This window comes from Dipodomys spectabilis, unplaced genomic scaffold (assembly GCF_019054845.1).
Source record: "Dipodomys spectabilis isolate Male_0828 unplaced genomic scaffold, ASM1905484v1 ptg000089l, whole genome shotgun sequence".
NCBI lineage: Eukaryota > Metazoa > Chordata > Mammalia > Rodentia > Heteromyidae > Dipodomys > Dipodomys spectabilis.
In genome coordinates, this window is record NW_024870766.1 from 1,877,816 (window position 1) to 1,894,991 (window position 17,176).

At 34.8% G+C, this 17,176-nt stretch overlaps 1 protein-coding gene across 5 annotated transcripts in view; it reads left to right on the forward strand.

The window, feature by feature from the left end:
* Sgce (sarcoglycan epsilon) overlaps positions 1 to 17,176 on the forward strand; it is a 76,119-nt gene that overhangs the window by 14,850 nt on the left and 44,093 nt on the right. For 3 of the 5 annotated variants that reach the window (XM_042684734.1, XM_042684735.1, XM_042684736.1), the window contains exons 2-4: positions 170 to 277; positions 10,986 to 11,108; positions 12,661 to 12,818. In XM_042684734.1, the coding sequence (XP_042540668.1) occupies positions 170 to 277; positions 10,986 to 11,108; positions 12,661 to 12,818 (389 nt within the window). The remainder of the gene's footprint in view (positions 1 to 169; positions 278 to 10,985; positions 11,109 to 12,660; positions 12,819 to 17,176) is intronic. The other 2 variants (XM_042684738.1, XM_042684739.1) reach the window with 1 other exon arrangement.

The window sequence follows — 17,176 nt, forward strand, 5'->3', positions numbered from 1 at the left end:
GGGCCAGGAACAATGTCTTGTCTATGTGATATGCAACAAACATTTGTTGACTAGAATTAAACAGTTTGGCTGGAAGTGATCTGATCCCAGTTAATAGTACATGATCTATGATAGTCATTTGAATTTGACATTAATTTTATTTTTTGTGCATTTGTTTTATTCTAAAAAGCATTTTTATTAAGCTGTGCTGATGGCATAAATGGAACAGTTAACTGGAAGACCAAACAGACCAACAGTTTTATTATCAGCAGAAAAATGGCTGCTGGGAAGAAAGATGGTGAGTTTAGGTTGTATATGTAAATTCCCTTTGGGGAGTCAAATGTCTGCTTCAAATACTCCGTTCATTCTTTAGGCATGTGTTGTGTATGTATGTGTGTTTAATAAATCTGAAAAACAAAATTTTGGTTTTCTAATCTTCTAAAACTTATGATCCTGTGTTTTAAATCTATTATTTTCTTTTGATACTGTTTTGTACTTTTTTAAAAACTAAAAATCATTCCTGATTTAACCAATGTTGCCCCTTATCCAATTACCAACTTACCACTTATCAAAATTGTCCCATATGGCCATTACAGTTTATGTATAGTATTAAAAACATTAAGAAGCGCAACTAACAATATTGTAAGGTAGAATTTATGTAAAACTTAGAAGAAAAATCATAAAATATTTTATGTGATTTGGGATGACTTTTGTTCACAACCAAATTGATGTTTTGCTAGTAAGAAATTACTTGAAAAATGACTTGATACTGACTTTCTAAAATTTTATTTCCTATCTATAAATTTGCCATTGACCCTTGAAATAATTCATTTTATTAAGGTAAGAAAGCCTTACTTTATAATCAATGATTAGTTATTTTCAAAATGTTATCAAGTTATCATTATGAACTTTTACCTGATATTTCTTGACTAGTCAGTTTCATTCTTCCTCCTTTCCCCCTAAAATTTTGGCTACATGTGGTCATGAATATCAGCCAAATAGTATCCTGGTTTCATTAACAGTGGGGCAACCAAAGTGTCTTTCAAAAATAATAATGTTAAAGTAATTTTATAAGAAGAACATTAATACTGTATGAAAAAATGGCCTTACTCTCTGATAAAATCTACTGAGTACTTGTAGGAGTGATTCCTGGCTTACTTAATTTTCTCCATACATCCCTTAAGTTGAGGTCACTAACTTTTGATAGCTGGTACCAAATTACTCTTCAGCTGAAATCTTTTACCTCCAGATCAGTATTACAGTGCAACAAAGTTTCCCAGTATATCTCCTTCCCTGATGTCTTGAAACAAACTCAATCATTGTTAATATCTTCAGTAAGAAATAGTGTTTCATAACAGCAGTTTCCCATGAAAAGATCAAACATTTGTTTTAAAATCCCTAGACGAACTTGTCCCAAAATCTAAACCTATAGCCTCATAGTTCTATTCTCTACACTTTGCTTAGCTATTTCCAGTGGATTCTCCTTAGTCCCTTCAAAGGAATCACATCTATTTCATTTTTTGACTGGTGGCTTGATCAAGCTAAAAGCCTTCAGCAACCTTGGCACATCCATTCTTACTGTTTTGCTATAGTTCGCTTTTCAAGTTATGGGGCTCACATGTCCTTCAGTATTATGATCTGCATACTTATACTCTGTCATCTCCACAGAAATTGGGACCTTAGAGAATCCTCAGAGACTTCTTCCCAGCTTTACACATTTTATACTAAATTCTTACCCTTTGAAAATTGTATAAATCTTGTCTTTACCTTTATACTTGGAACTGTTTTCCCCAATGAAACTACTCCTCCTGTTCCTGTTCAGTTTGTTAAGAGTATTGACATAATTAGCTGAATTGTCCTTATTTGGTGCTATTCTTAGTGATCATCCTTTAGAATCTCTGAGTCTCCATCTCTTCCTATGTCCCCAAATTTATGGTTTGCACACTGATTTTTTTCCTTGAGATCTGAGAAATGATTGCATTTCTTAGAGTAGAGATGAACAGTCTTCCTCAAATCAATTGGAATAACCAGTTTAAATTGTCATGCTTTAAAACAAATTTCCTGTTTCTCTTCATTTGGTCCTTTAAATTCTTCACTTTTCCACTTCATCCTATATAAATTCCAATTTATATTTCTGAATTATCAAGATGACTTGTACAGAAGGCATTAAGCTTTACCAATTATGTAAAGAAAATTGTCTGATAGCTTTAAAAATGGTAACAAGCACTAGTGTCTTTGTATTGCAAGGCTATATAGTACATGATAGCTCAGGCATCAAATGTTCTTTGCTCTGTTTTTGACTATGAATTTCAGTCATCATTTTGTAGCAATTTCAAGGGAACATTAGAGATTACAAGAACATTTATATAGTAAAAGAGATTTAGCAGTTGTATTTTTAACGTAATTTTTCTTTTACAATAATATTCTCAGTCTCAACTAAATGAGTAAGATAGTATCTCTTTTGTAAATAAGATTCTGAAGAGTTTGATAGCCTTGGACCAACATTTTGACATCATTCTACTTTGACATACCTTCAGTGTTATAAAAATCATTAGGGGCTGGGAAGGTGGCTCAGTGGTAGAGCGCTTGCCTTGCATGCCTGAGGCCCTGGGTTCAATTCCTCAGCATCACATAAGCAAAAAAGAAAAAAGCTGAAGTGGCGCTGTGGCTCAAGTGGTAGAGTGCTAGCCTTGAGCTGAAGAGCTGAGGGACAGTGCTCAGGCCCAGAGTTCAGGCCCCACGACCGGACCCCCCCCCAAAAAAAAAATCATTAATAGCACTCTATGAGTTTCCTGCTTTTTTCTGAGATAGAAAATTTCTGGGAAGAAATTTTCAATTTGCCCTTGAAATAAATGAACAGAAGTACGTGTGCATTCACATACAGAGAGTTCATTTAAATATCTTTGAATTCTCCTTTCCTAAACGTCTTTATATTCTCCTTTCTTACTTGGAAAAACCCTCTTTCTAAAATTGCTCAGCCTTAGATTAATAACTTTCATTAGTTAAAAAAAATTTTTTTAGAAACTAAAGCAAAGTCAATGATTGTGTTAAAAATTTTAAATAATGTTCAATATAAATGTTAAACCTTAGCTGAATATTTGTGAGGATAATGTAGCATGTAGTTTAGATAGGTTGATCTGCCTCCTTGAAGGAGCTTCTTCTTGGCTTACTGACAATCAAAGGAATGTGTTAGGAACATAGGAATATCTAACTAGGTAATTTCTTCCCACCCCCTACTCACTATTCCCTGAGTTAGAGAGGACAGAACATGTCCCCAGGGTTGAAAGTACTTCTTTGCTTCTGAAGGGTGATGAAGTCAGGAGAAGGATCACAGAGTTCTAGGACTTCAGTGGACTATGTACAAGTAAAACTGCCTGTGTGGGCCGAAATGTTTCTTTTAAACTTCAGATGTATTTATTCTTGTAGACATGTTTCTTTGCAATTGTGATTGCCAGTTCACATACTTTTTAGGTATACTGTGTATAGTTAAACAGTGTAAAGTTATACTATGATAACTATATGAAGTAATACAATTGGATTATCTGGTGAAAATCTAGCTTTTCATGTAAAAAAAGGAGAGATAATTGAAAAAGAGTTATGTAACATGAGATTACTGTACTGGTATGCAACAGTGGAATGTATAACCATCAAATATACTTTCTTTTATTTTCAAATCAATGAATGACTTGACTACCTGGTTCAAGAACTGGTTTTTGCTAGACTTGAGGTATTGCTTAGGATTGAATGACTTGGTTAGTCCTTTTGGGTTGAATTGTCAACTTCAATAAAATGGAGGAATGAATCCTCTGGAGAGTAAACACATGCCAAGTCTGTCTGGTAGTGATGATTAGGAATTCTAGGTTGATCAAGAGACTCGGACCTTTTCTGGGTAGGAAGTAATAATCTTTTTTTGTGGGGGGGAGGGGCGTCCGGTCGTGGGGCCTGAACTCTGGGCCTGGGTGCTGTCCCTCAGCTCTTCAGCTCAAGGCTAGCGCTCTACCACTTGAGCCACAGCGTCACTTCCAGCTTTTTTCTTTTTGCTTATGTGGTGCTGAGGAATCGAACCGAGGGCCTCGAGCATGCAAGGCAAGTGCTCTACTACTGAGCCACCTTCCCAGCCCGGAAGTAATAATCTTATCTGCATATTTGCATGTCCAGTCAGGATGACCTCAGAAATGCTTTTCAACTTTTCAGCATTCAATGAGACCAGTGTTTTATTGATCATTTATTGAATGGTATACAACTTTTTTTCCGTTGACATTTATGAAAGGAAGAGAAAAGTACATTCAATAATAGAAAAGTTATTCAATTCCTGTTAAAAAAAATTAAGTGTCTTTGGTTGGGGAAAAATAATGAAGAAGCTCTTTTTTTTTTTTTTTTTTTTTTTTGAGGAAAAAAGATCCAAACAATAGTTCTCTTATAAAGAGATAGAAATAACCATATCTCTTAGAGATAAAAACCAATCTGATGCTGTCCTTGGGCTCCAATGCACAGCCTTGGCATGGACTGTCTGTGACTAAAACAAAAACAATAGCTGCCCACCTCCAAATGGATGGCTTGGCAGTACTTTGATGTTGTGTAAACTCAAAGGTAAAGGGCGGACTGCTGAGAAAAGGTGTTGATTTAAAGCCAATATTTATAAAATTTGGTGGATAAAACTCAAAATAAAAATAGGTTGCATGTCTGGCTGGATATGAAGATATCTTAACATATTTCTACATAATCATCTGTTGTAGTAATTTAATTTTAATTTGATAGTATGTTCAAAAAATAAAGAAGGAAGGAAACCATAAGTATATAAGGCTCTGCAAACCCCGAAATTATTTCTCTTGAGGCAGAGACAGCAAAAGGGATTCATCTCTTGTAATCAGTTTGTATGAACTTGTCACTGTTTCTCGGAGTACTTATGTATTTCCAGGCTCTGAGTCTCAGAAAGAGATTTTTTGACAGTAAAATAAAGACACAAATTCTTATTTTTCCTGTCAGTATTTCAAAGGTTTAATTATAAGAATGATCATGCTTATTTTCTTAGACCAGAAAAATATTTTAAAAGCTATGCTAGATAGGTGACTGTTTAATACTCTTTACAATCGAAGCACAATTAAAAATGTCTTCATTCATTTCCAAATTTTGTCCAGGTAATTCTTACCTTTAAAGCAATGCTTATGGACAGTTGGGATATTTAAATTAAGTAATTTTGTCTTAAAGCACCTTTGTGATGTTTCCTAATTGATCCTTTAATGTCTTAAGACTCTTAACTATGAGAAGCAAATTGATAAAAGTGACGTGCTTTTAGAAATAGACTAATATTTCCTTAGAAAATTACTGGTGGTAGTGTGTTACAATACTCTTAAACTGATTTAATTAGTGCTAAGTGTAATATATTGTTTAGTCCATACATTTCTTTGTTTAAGTAAGGCAGCCTATTTTCCACATATCCATGTAATAAATTATTTTATGCAACACATCACGTCCATTTTATTTTGACAACTCATTCTTATATAACATGCAAGTTGAATTAATACTTTTAATTGTACACATATTTATTTCTGAATGTATTTAATACACAGAGTCTGTACAGCTCTTGCTTCAAGTAATGGCTTTATCCAAGTTGCAGTTAAATCATATATTCAAAAGTATACTACCTCAACCAAGAATCAGAAAATATACCACAAATTCTTTTTGGTCTGCCAAAATAGATGCAGCAAATGCAGACTGTTTTGTGCATCTAGCAGAACACTGTGTGTGTCAAAACAGCACGTATTTGCTCTTAACATGCAATCTCACCTCATTTAGTAGTCTGGTTTCTAAACCTACAGCCGATTAATAACAGCAAATTAGAGGAGATAGAGAAAGTGCTATAGGAAACTACTGATAGCAATGAGAAATGACAGCTGACAACTTGTCTACAGAGGAGAAAACAGAAAATCTATAAAACATACAACCTTAAAAAGCATTAGCAGCCTGGGACCTGCTAGTGTGATCGGTAAATGACAAGGCAACCAAACAGCCCATAAGGGCGTCGCTGTATAATGGAGCAGAGAGCAGTAATTGATGTGCAGAATGATGATCTTATACTATCATGAAAAAGGATCGACCACTGAGTGCTTTAGAAAATCAGCTCTTTGGAATAATTCATTCCATGGGGTTCCTGATAAACTGAGATTTTTGTCCTAGCCTTGGAAACCTTAAATATTAGACAATGATGATATAAATGGTCTTGTTAAAGTGACTAACTTGTTAATAAAGTGTCTATAAGACGCACCTACAGAGTATTGATATCTTTTAAAGGCCACCAGCAATGCATATTGATAACAATTTATGACTTTCTTCTCAAAGATTTCAAAAGAGAGACAAGTAAGATTTAAGTCTAATGGGAAACTTCCAAGCCTCCACACTTAAAAAGAGTGTTTTGTTTTTCTAGCCATGTATTTGTTCTTGGTGATGCAGAAGAGGATCTGGTAAGTAGGTCTGGACATTTTGTAAAGAAGGGACTGAATTGTGGCTATACACATACACATGCCATTAAAAATAATCATTGCCGTTATTGGGAAGTTCTGTGTCATAGATTGAGTAACAACTCACCACTACTTATCACTTATTAATGTTTACTAAATACACTCAAATTTGCTTTTGTTTTTAAGGTAATTGTAAGTAAGCACACAGATGCACACCATTATATTTCATCATGAAGAAAGAAATTTTCCAATGGATTCTTAGTAAAGGAAGATAGGATGCAATTTTCCTAGCACGAGGTCTTACTTTGTTGCCACTGCTTTCACCATCTGTTATTTGATTTGGGGTTCTGTGCTGTCACATAATATGCAGTTGTTGAAATGGTCTGTAGTTTTTCTACCCCATGACTAAAACATACAGAGAATAGATCTCTGAACAAGAGTTTGGGAGCATAGGAATAAGAGACATTAGAATGAAAGGAGGGTGAGTTCATGAATCTGGCTACTTGCTGAAATAACCTTTTAACTCTCTTCTCTACTCAGATATGTGATTTTTTTCTTTAGAAATTCTATTGCTTATGATAGCATGTTTTCAGAAGTTTTAATCTTTGCACATCTAGCTATTGTTGCTGTTTGAAGATGATATTTTTGATCCTGTGGGCTCAAATTTGCTTTAATTGTTTTGCTCATTAATGTTGATAGATTTTCACGGGATTTAGCCACACACTGGTTTCCAGTTTCAATTGTATCCAGTGGCATGTGTTTACAGAGGTAATGGATTTACAGCCATAGAAGATTGCAAAACCATGCAGTACACAGAGAGGCTAGACCCTGTGACCTTGGCTTGAGTAGCAAGACACTGTATACTTGTATATTTCAGAGATTATTAGATCTTTGTATTGTGGCTTCTTACAGTGTTTAAATTTGATTTTTAAGAATTACTCCTAGGGAAAACAATATGTATTGAGCTTATGGTTTGTGAGTACTACCTAGGCATGTGTGACTGCAACTTGTGTTAACTCTTACACTAGCCTCCATGGGTATTGGCACAGACCCTGTCAGCATTATTGAAATAGTTCATGTTTAGGACAAGAGCCTAGAGCTTCAGATTCTCTGTCATTGTTGGTTTTGCAAGGAAGCATAGGTGTAAATACTGCCCAAATAGTTTCCATTGAAGAGCTGTTTGTTTTGCAAGTAACAAATAGGAAAGGGAAATAGAGAAGCTCTTCTCTAAAATGTTGTGTGGGTGCCCATAATTTAAACTGATGCCACAGAAAGGAAGTATTATTTTCACAAACAAAACAGTGGCTTAGTCATTTTCCATTTCTGGATGATGAATATGTCATACATCTGTATCATGTTTTTCTCAATGTGAATGGCATACTATACTTAAAGTGAAGCAGGCTTTACTGTGGAGTTGCCAAGGTAACTGACCAGCAAGTATGCAGTTCAGCAAGCAGATTGCAGAAAGGCAATTGAGTACACATGAATAAAGAAATGTTCATGTCATCTTAAAACCCAGGAGGGCTATGGTGGATTGTAGCTTGATCATAGATTGTGGTATATTTTATCATGAAGGTAGAATCCAAGATGTTCTATGATAGTCCTTGAAAGAAAGTGATATGGAGTGCCAGATATCCTGTAATGATAGAGAAAGTAGAATCATCTCAATATTATTTAATGTGAACAACCTGTTTTTATTTTTGCTTTATAGGCTAACTTTTACTACTTCATAGTAACAAAAACTAGTTTAGTTTATGATGTAAATGGAGAATAGTAATCTATAAAATATTATGCCTTAGTTAAGTATATTTAGTTCACTGGCCTGAGACTTGTATCTGACTTTACAGTGCTTTGTATTAAAATGTATGCATCCATTCTATGACTACTGATGAATTTACTCAAAAATGCCTGACACTCTTTTAGATGCTGAAAAAAATGACAACATCAACAGAACTCAATATTCCATTTTAAGATGTTTTTAACTTCTAGAATAAATTCAGAAGCAATTCAATAAGAGTATTCAAAATTCTTATGGTTTATATGTATGGTTTGTGTTCTGGAATTTGAATGCCTTTAATATAGAGTAAAATAACTTCTCAGCAGGAGTTTAATTAGATTCTTGTTCCTAGTTTTGTTTTCCCTAAAAACAAAAATAAAACCACCATAAGAACCTCAAAACACCCAGGATCCAGTGCAACTGGCCTTCCTTGAAGGTTTGCATAGCACCTCTCTATTGTATCTTGCACGTGTTCATTGCTGAATGCCTGAATTCCCCATCTCCGAGTTCTAGAAATGTACTGATACTTTAATAACTATATTGAGTTTTCCTTCTGTAAATGTTTTCCAGATTTTTTCAACCACATTTGCTTCTCTTCCCCTTCCACACATTGCTAGAGCATTTCATGCCTTCAGGATAACCTTTACTTAGGATGGTGTTGGTCTCTCAAACTGGATAATGAACTCATAAAAGGCACAAATGGGGTCTCCATAGCACCTAACATTTAGGACACAAATTCTAAGCCTTTTTCTATTTTTTCTATTATTCAGTCATTCGTCTTGTTTGAAATCTGATCATTTTCACAGGTGAGTAAATAGTCCTTAGGTGGAAGTTGAGCACTAAAAGACTATTCCTGAATTCTAGTTTCAGACAAGTGAACAAAGGGTCCCCTTCTGTACCTAAGTTTAAACTAGTTTGCAGCTTCCTTTTTTTTCCAGTTGCATAGCCTTTGAAGTTGTGTTTTTAGTAGTCAAATTATAGATATGTGAAGCTACAGGCCAAATATTTTCATTCTGTTTGCCTTTTTTGGCAGCCATCCATAGAACTGCAGGGACAAGTTTTCACAGAAAAGAAACATTTTGTAGTTTTTATTTTTATACTGAAAATTTTACTGTCAGTGATCTTGCTATGCAGGGTTTTTAGTAAGTTATGAGCCTGGTATGAGCAGCGTTGGGGTTTAAGGTTAATTACCACATTTACCAATCCATCAGTGACTTAAGAGAAAGATCTGGCCAGATGGGGATTCTCAGTCTAAAAAATGCAGTTTCCGACCAATCAGGAAACCAGAAAAGATTGTAGAGGTGACAAATGTGATAGCAATAATGTGCTAGTGGAGACAATGGTATCAGAAGAAAAACAATAGATGGAAACTAATCAAACCAATTTGGCCATTTTAACATACTCACATCTTACATCTTAAGCAACAGTTAATCATGAAATTGGCCCCATTTCACTTAAATTATTTGCAGTTAATTGTGTAATATAATATGCTGTTGATTACCCAGGATATAACACAATATAATGGAATATACTCTTTGAATTATTAAATGCCAAGATTTGGGGAAGAGTAATATTAGTTATTTTTAAGAGAGAGATAACTGAGTACTCAGAAACAGTACCCAGTACATTTTTCTAAGTATATATTATTAGTTTTAATTAGTATTAACATTAGTAAATTATATAATATTCTGACTTGCTTTTTCTGGAAAATAGTATGCTGTAGATTGTTACTACTTAAAAATTATTTTTAAAAAGAATGAGAAACTGGGTGCCAGTGGCTCAAGCTACTCAGGAGGCTGAGATCTGAGGATCATAGTTCAAAGCCAGCCCAGGCAGGAAAATCTGTGAAACTCATCTCCAAAAAACCACCAACAAAACTGAAATGGAGTTGTGGCTCAAGGGGTAGAATGCTAGCCTTGAGAGAAAAAAAAAGCTCAGGGACATCTCCCAGGTGCTGAGTTCAAACCCCAGGAAGGTCATTAAAAAAGGAAGAAAGGAAGGGAGGAAGAGAGGAAGGGAGGGAGGGAAGAGAACAAAACCAAGTTGTAATAATTGTTGACCAACTCTCATGATGTATTTTATTAGTAATAATTTCCAGTAAAATTATACAGATATTCCATTGCTCAATAATTTTATGTGTGTGTGCTGCTGGTCTTGGGGCTTGAACTCAGGGTTTGGGAGCTGTCTTTGAGCATGAAAAAAATTATTTCATTATAAAAATGCTGTACAGAGAGGTTACAGTTACCTGAGTAAGGTATTGAGTATATTTCTTGTTGAACATTGTTACCCTGTCCTTTATTTTCCTCCTGCTATCCCTTCTCCTCCATCTCTCCCCCCTACAAGGCTAGCACTCTACCCATTGAACCACAGCTCCACTTCTGGCTTTTTGGTGGTTATTGAAGATAGGCATCTCACAGATTTTTCTGCCCAGGCTAGTTTCAAACCACAATCTCAGAAGTCAGCCTCTTCATTAGCTAGGATTATATGCATGAGCTACTGTTGCCTGGATACTGAATAACTTATAAGAATGTTCCGTGTGTATAATTTTATTTACATAGTCTTTGAAAATGTTCTAAACACGTCAATAGCATTTTCTACGTTTTGTCCTAAAAATCGTTTTTACACAAATTGTTATTAACAGTTCCCTTGCGTGTTGCTTTACTTTGATCAGAGATTTCTATATTGTAAATCCTATGTTTACAATTGAAGCTGAATTATCCAGGAGACATCTGTCATTATTTATCTATGCCCTGTCTTTCCCTTTTTTTCAGTGTATACTATTTTCTCGAAGGTGCACTCTGATCGGAATGTATACCCATCTGCAGGTGTCCTCTTTGTTCACGTTCTGGAAAGAGAATATTTTAAGGGAGAATTTCCCCCGTACCCCAAACCTGGTAGGGTTTTTTGTTTTCTTTTTGTTTTGTTTTCTTTTGTTTTTTGCAGGGAGGGGAAAAGTGGTTAGTTTGCTAAATGTTTATATACAACATTTCTTCAATGTGTACAATCTGGGTGGTACATGATCAGTTATCATTAATGTCATTTAAAATGGTCTGGATATATAACAAATGGGTTGTACAATATTTCTCACTTGAAGATTTGAAATTTAATTGCAGAAAATAATTCATATTTGAATTTTAAAGAAAAGTATTTCTGGATTCTGAGTCATTTTATGCTTCTGACAGATGATCTATCTTTATTCCCATTGATGTAATTAAGACATACAATTAAGGTTTTTATACTAAAGCTTGTACATCGTAAAAAATTATACATGCATTGTAGAAGACAATATTAAGTAAGTTCTTAAAAAAGCTTTTCCAAAATAACATAATTTGATAAAACTTCTTAATAATATAATGGAGATTAATTTTTCTTCATAGTAGTATCAGTCGTAGATTCTTATTTAATTCACTATTGGTTTGAATATGTTATTTTGAATGATCACAAATGCCATCACATTAATGAAGATTCAGAAAGAATAGCAGGAGAAAACATATTAAGTTGTAAATGTCTCAAGCAGGAAATAAAAATGACTTTTCTAAACAATAACATCATTTATAAGAACACATTTTTAATATTGGGATGAATGTAGAATTTTGTAGATTATATGATAAATAACAATCTGAAAACAATTCTAGAATAAAGGTAGACATGTCCTTACTAGTTTTTGGGCAAAAAAGTCCTCTTTTCCTCAGTGATTTTTAAAATGTTTTCTTATGAGCTATATACCATGTTTGCAGAATTATATAGCTCACATGGTGAGCAGCAGCTCTGTGAAGAAGAACATGGAGGTGAGAGTATACTTTCTAGCCAGACCATGGAAAATTACATATTCCATCAATAAAATTAGGGCTAAGAATAGAAATACTTATATACATAATATAAAATAAATGTATGAAGTGTGTTTGAGCACAGTAATCCAAGACCAGGCACAAGCTAATAAGCCATGTTATTCATTCTTGTTATCCATACATAATGTCATCACAGTTGTCTTGGATTTGACATAATCGTTTTCATTCTGTACTCAAAAGTTTTAAAATTATATTATTTTGATTTTGGTGATACTGTTGTAGTTATTTTTTTTATCTCCTTCAATATTAGTTTGATAGTATCTGGAGTGTCATGAAAGGAATAATCTCCAAAGCATGAAATCATTAGTGAAAATGAGAAGGTTTTTACTGAAATCTGTTTATTTGAGTCATTGGTAGAACTGACCTGCTCTAATGTGCTCCCACCAAAAAGTTTCCAAGAAAATTGTATGAATCTGCTTTATTTGTGGCATCGCTAAATTCTTTTATTCCATGAAGCCTTTATCTAAATTCCCAAAGGGATTTTTTGTTTGTATATTTAGTTTGCTTGAATTTTTTAAAGAGAATGTTTTGATTGAAAGTACCAAAGCAAATTGTATGAAAATAACTTTTTTGTGTCTTAATTCTATGTCTTATCTAGGCGAGATTAGTAATGATCCCATAACATTTAACACAAACTTAATGGGTTACCCAGACCGACCTGGATGGCTTCGATATATCCAAAGAACACCATATAGTGATGGAGTCCTGTATGGGTCTCCAACAGCTGAAAATGTGGGGAAGCCAACTGTCATTGAGGTAATTTCCTTTTTTGTAAATTGTCAAGGTGATGTACAGAGGGCTTACAGTTACATGAGTAAGGTAATAAGTACATTTCTTGTCGAATGTGTTTCCCCCTCCCTTGTTGTCCTGCTACTTCCCTTCTCCCTCTAATCCCCCTCCACCAAGTTGTACAGATAAACCCAGCAATCCCACTTCTGGGCATGTTCCCAAACAATCACAAACAAGGCTATACTAAAGCTACCAGTACAACTATATTAAGCTCAGCATTATTTACCATAACCAAGATATGGAACCAACCCAGATCCCCCTCAGTAGATGAATGGATGGAGAAAATGTTATGGAATTCTATACTTCCATCAGAAAGAATGGCACCACCCTATTTGTAAGGAAATGGAAAGAATTGGAAAAAATCATATTAAGTGATGTAAGCCAGACCCAAAGAAACATAGGTCCCATGGTTTCCCTTATTTGCAATAATTAGTATGTATCTAGGATAATCTTAGGAGATAAGCGGAATAGCTCAATACTATGTACATATGACCATATAAGTCGGTGCTAAGTGAAATGAACCCCAACACTTGGACACAAGAGGTTTTTCTTTTTTCTTTTCTTTCTTTCTTTTTTTTTTTGTTGGTCGTGGGGGCTGAACTCTGGGCCTGGCACTGTCCCTCAGCTCTTCAGCTCAAGGCTAGCACCCTCCCACTTGAGCTACAGCACCACTTCCCAACTTTTTTCTGCTTATGTGGTGCTGAGGAATCGAACCTAGGGCCTCATGCATGTGAGTCAAGCACTCTACCACTGAGCCAACTTCCCAGCTCCATGTTGTTGTTATTTTTAATGTACTATGTGATTTCTTTTTCTTTTTGTATGTTCTTTGCCCTATGGTTTATCCCCTGTTGTCACTAGTTGATTTTGTTACCCTTTCATTGTACATATGTTTATCTGATTTAGGGAAGAGAAGGGGAACAACAGAATGGTGAGACAAAGGACAAGGGGGAACCAATGCAGCAGCAATATACACAAGACAATATGTTGGAAATGATCAGTTATTTCCTTTTAAAAGATTGAAGTGTGTGTGTGTAATCATTTGAATTTTAAATTTTGAAATTAAAGTCATAGGCCATTGTTTTAACATTTTGTGAACAGAAACACACTAATCATCTAGTTCTGTACCATAAAGTTTGTTGTTTCAGCTTTTGAAGATGAGGGTCTGAATCTGAAAAAAAGAAATCAATGATATTTGAAAGAGAGATTTTGGTAATATGAGTTATCTTTAGGAAAATGGCTATAAAAGGAAGCATTTACTTGTTTTACATTTTGAATTCAAATTATTCATTGCAATACAGTCATTTTGAGTTATTAGAAGATTAATTTTAAAAATATTTAATAAAAATTGTGGAAAGGACTTGAAAATCTAATCTACTACATAGAGTAAAGGAACTGGGTACTGGTAGTTCATACCTATAATCCTAACTTCTAAGGAGGCTGAAAGCTGAGGATCTCTGTTCAAAGCCAGCCTGGGCAGGAAATCCTGTGTGACTCTTACCCACAATTAACCATCAAAAAAATTGGAAGTGGAGCTGTGGCTCAAGCAGTAGAGAACTAGCCTTGAGCAAAAACACTCAGAGACAGTGCCCAGGCCTTGAGCTCAAGCCCACAACCTAGCACACAAACAAAGAAAAAAATTAAAGGAGAAAAACTTAAATTGTTTTGATGGTTGCAGTGACATAGTGTCATATAGATTATTAAAAATTTTAGGAATGAAAGCCAGGTGCCGGTGACTCATGCCTGTAATCCTAGCTACTCAGGAGGCTGAGATCTGAGGATCGCAGTTCAAAGCCATTCCGGGCAGGAAAGTCTGTGAGACTCTTAGCTCCAATAAACCACTAGAAAACCGGAAGTGGTGCTGTGGTTCAAGCCATAGAGCGCTCACCTTGAGCTGAAGAGCTGAGGGACAGTGCCCAGGCCCAGAGTTCAAGCCCCACGACCGACCAAAAAAAAAAAAAAATTAGGAATAAAGCCAGACACTGGTGGCTCATGCCTATAATCCTAGCTATTCAAATAGGAGGCAGAGTTGTGAGAATCACAGTTTGAAGTCAGCCTGAACAGCTAAGTCTGTGAGACTCTTATTTCCAATTAACCACCAAAAAGCCAGAAGTAGTACTGTGGTTCAAGTGGTACAGCACTATCCTTTAGCAGAAAAGCTCAGGGACAAACTTACCCTGACTTCAAGCCCCAGGACCAACACACACATTCTCTCCCCTCTCCCATTGCAAATCTCAGGAAAGGCTAGCAATGAGTTATAGGATTGATATAAAAACTTGTTACAGCTCTATACATGAATAACAAAACTGAGAAAAATATATCCTAAAAGAGCATGTGTTACAGTAGCAACAAAGATTATAAAGTACTAGGAGAAAATATAACAAAGATATAGATCTTTATGGGAAAATAGTCAAACTGTGATATTAAAGAAATATCTCCAAGAATAGGAAGAAAAAAAGCATCACCTTCCTTGATTAATCTAAAGACTCAAGACAATTCCAATAAAAATTGTAATGGACTATTATTTTCTTTTAATGAAACTTGGCAAGCTGGTTCTAAAATTTGTAGGGAAGAAAACAGGCCAAGAATAACCAAGACAATCTTAAGGAAGAAAAATGGGAAATTAGTTTATTCCCCTTGGCTATATGAACATTTATATGAGTGCATGTTAATTATCATGACATTGCCTTGATGAAAGAATGAACATATTAACTGAAGAATTGAGAAGAGCCCAGAGTCAGATATATATATATATATATATGTATAAATATATATATATATATATATGTGTGTGTATGAATATAGACCAATAATACATGTCCGAAGAGTTGGCACCACTGGTCATTGGGAAAAACAATGTCGGTGTATTAAGTGGTGTTTAGGCAATTGACTAGCCATATGTGAAACATAAAACTAAGTTCTTTATACCAAAGAACTTGAACCTGGGTAGACTAAGGATTAGTTGTGAAAGGCAAAAATGTCAACAGTTACATTAAAATGTAGAAGCCCTTTCTGACTTTGGGGTCAGAATGTTCTTTGTTTATTTGTTTTGTTTTGGGGGGTGGGGATACTAGGGTTTGAACTCAGCATCTTCCGCTTGGTAAGCAGGCACTCTACCACTAGATACATGCTCCCAATCTGTTTTATGTTAGTTATTTTGAGTGGTGTCTCACATTTTTGCCCATAGTGGCTTCAGACTGATATTTCTAGCTATGGCCTCTAGGTTTTCTCCCAAAGGACACATTTATAGATGGTGACCTGGGAATATGGACAGTCAAGCTTTATAACAATCTTTGTTTCAGCTGTTAAATTTAAGCATTCGCTGTTAAAATTTGTAGCTGTCTAAACATCAAATATAAATTCAGATAATAAAATTCTTCCCTTTCATTTGAAATATTCTTTATTCCTTTCAGTAACCTGTTATTTTTTTAAAGAAGCTTATTAGAGTTTATGAAACTGGCAGTAATGGAATCAGTGATGGATAAGGAAAAGTTAGCGTTAAACTAGTGTTATTAATTCAAAAATACAAAATACCTTTTCCGAACAAAAGTTTCAATATCTAACATATAGGAGAAAACTGATATTTCTTTTCCATTGAAAATATTTTTTCAGGATAAATTCTTTTTGTTATTTTATATTAATTGTACAGAATAATGAGTGTGCAGTAAATGTGTGAAATCTTGAAGTTTCATAAGTAAAACTTCATATTTTTATTCTTTCTTCATTAGTAAATGTTTCTGCTTTGTTTTAATGTTTAATGTTTAATGTAGCTTGACTGACCACATGTCTAGCAGCAAGGAAGTGATATAAATCCAATGGGAGTTGACAAATTGTGAAGAGTTCTTGTCCCTTAGTGAAATAATGTGCCTTTTAGAGTATATGCCTTATCAATGTTGTTAAAGGCTTTGCTTAGCCCAAAATTCTGATTCTTATTGTTCTAATGCTCAGTATTTTTAAAGAGTGCAGTTGACTTTTTTTGGATCTTCTGTGTGAACTATAAAAGTGCTTAGGATTATTTTTAAATGCAGAAGACATTTCTTGCTAGTTGGAAGCAGTTTTACTCTGCTCTTTTGTCTTAGTGTCACCTACAGCTCAATCGCTACTAGAAGGCTAGTACTGGATTCTAGGACTTGGACACATTTGGGGTTTTTTGAGGTACTACAGATGTGTCTTAATGATTTAACATCTGTTATAAAATTAATTATTCCTTGAGTTTTGAAGCCATATCCTGGCCTTTGCTTTGTTTGTGGTTTGCATTGACTTTTTCTGAGTTGACTTTGATGTTCATTGGTTCTGCAAGTGCATACTAACATGTGACTATAGGAAGG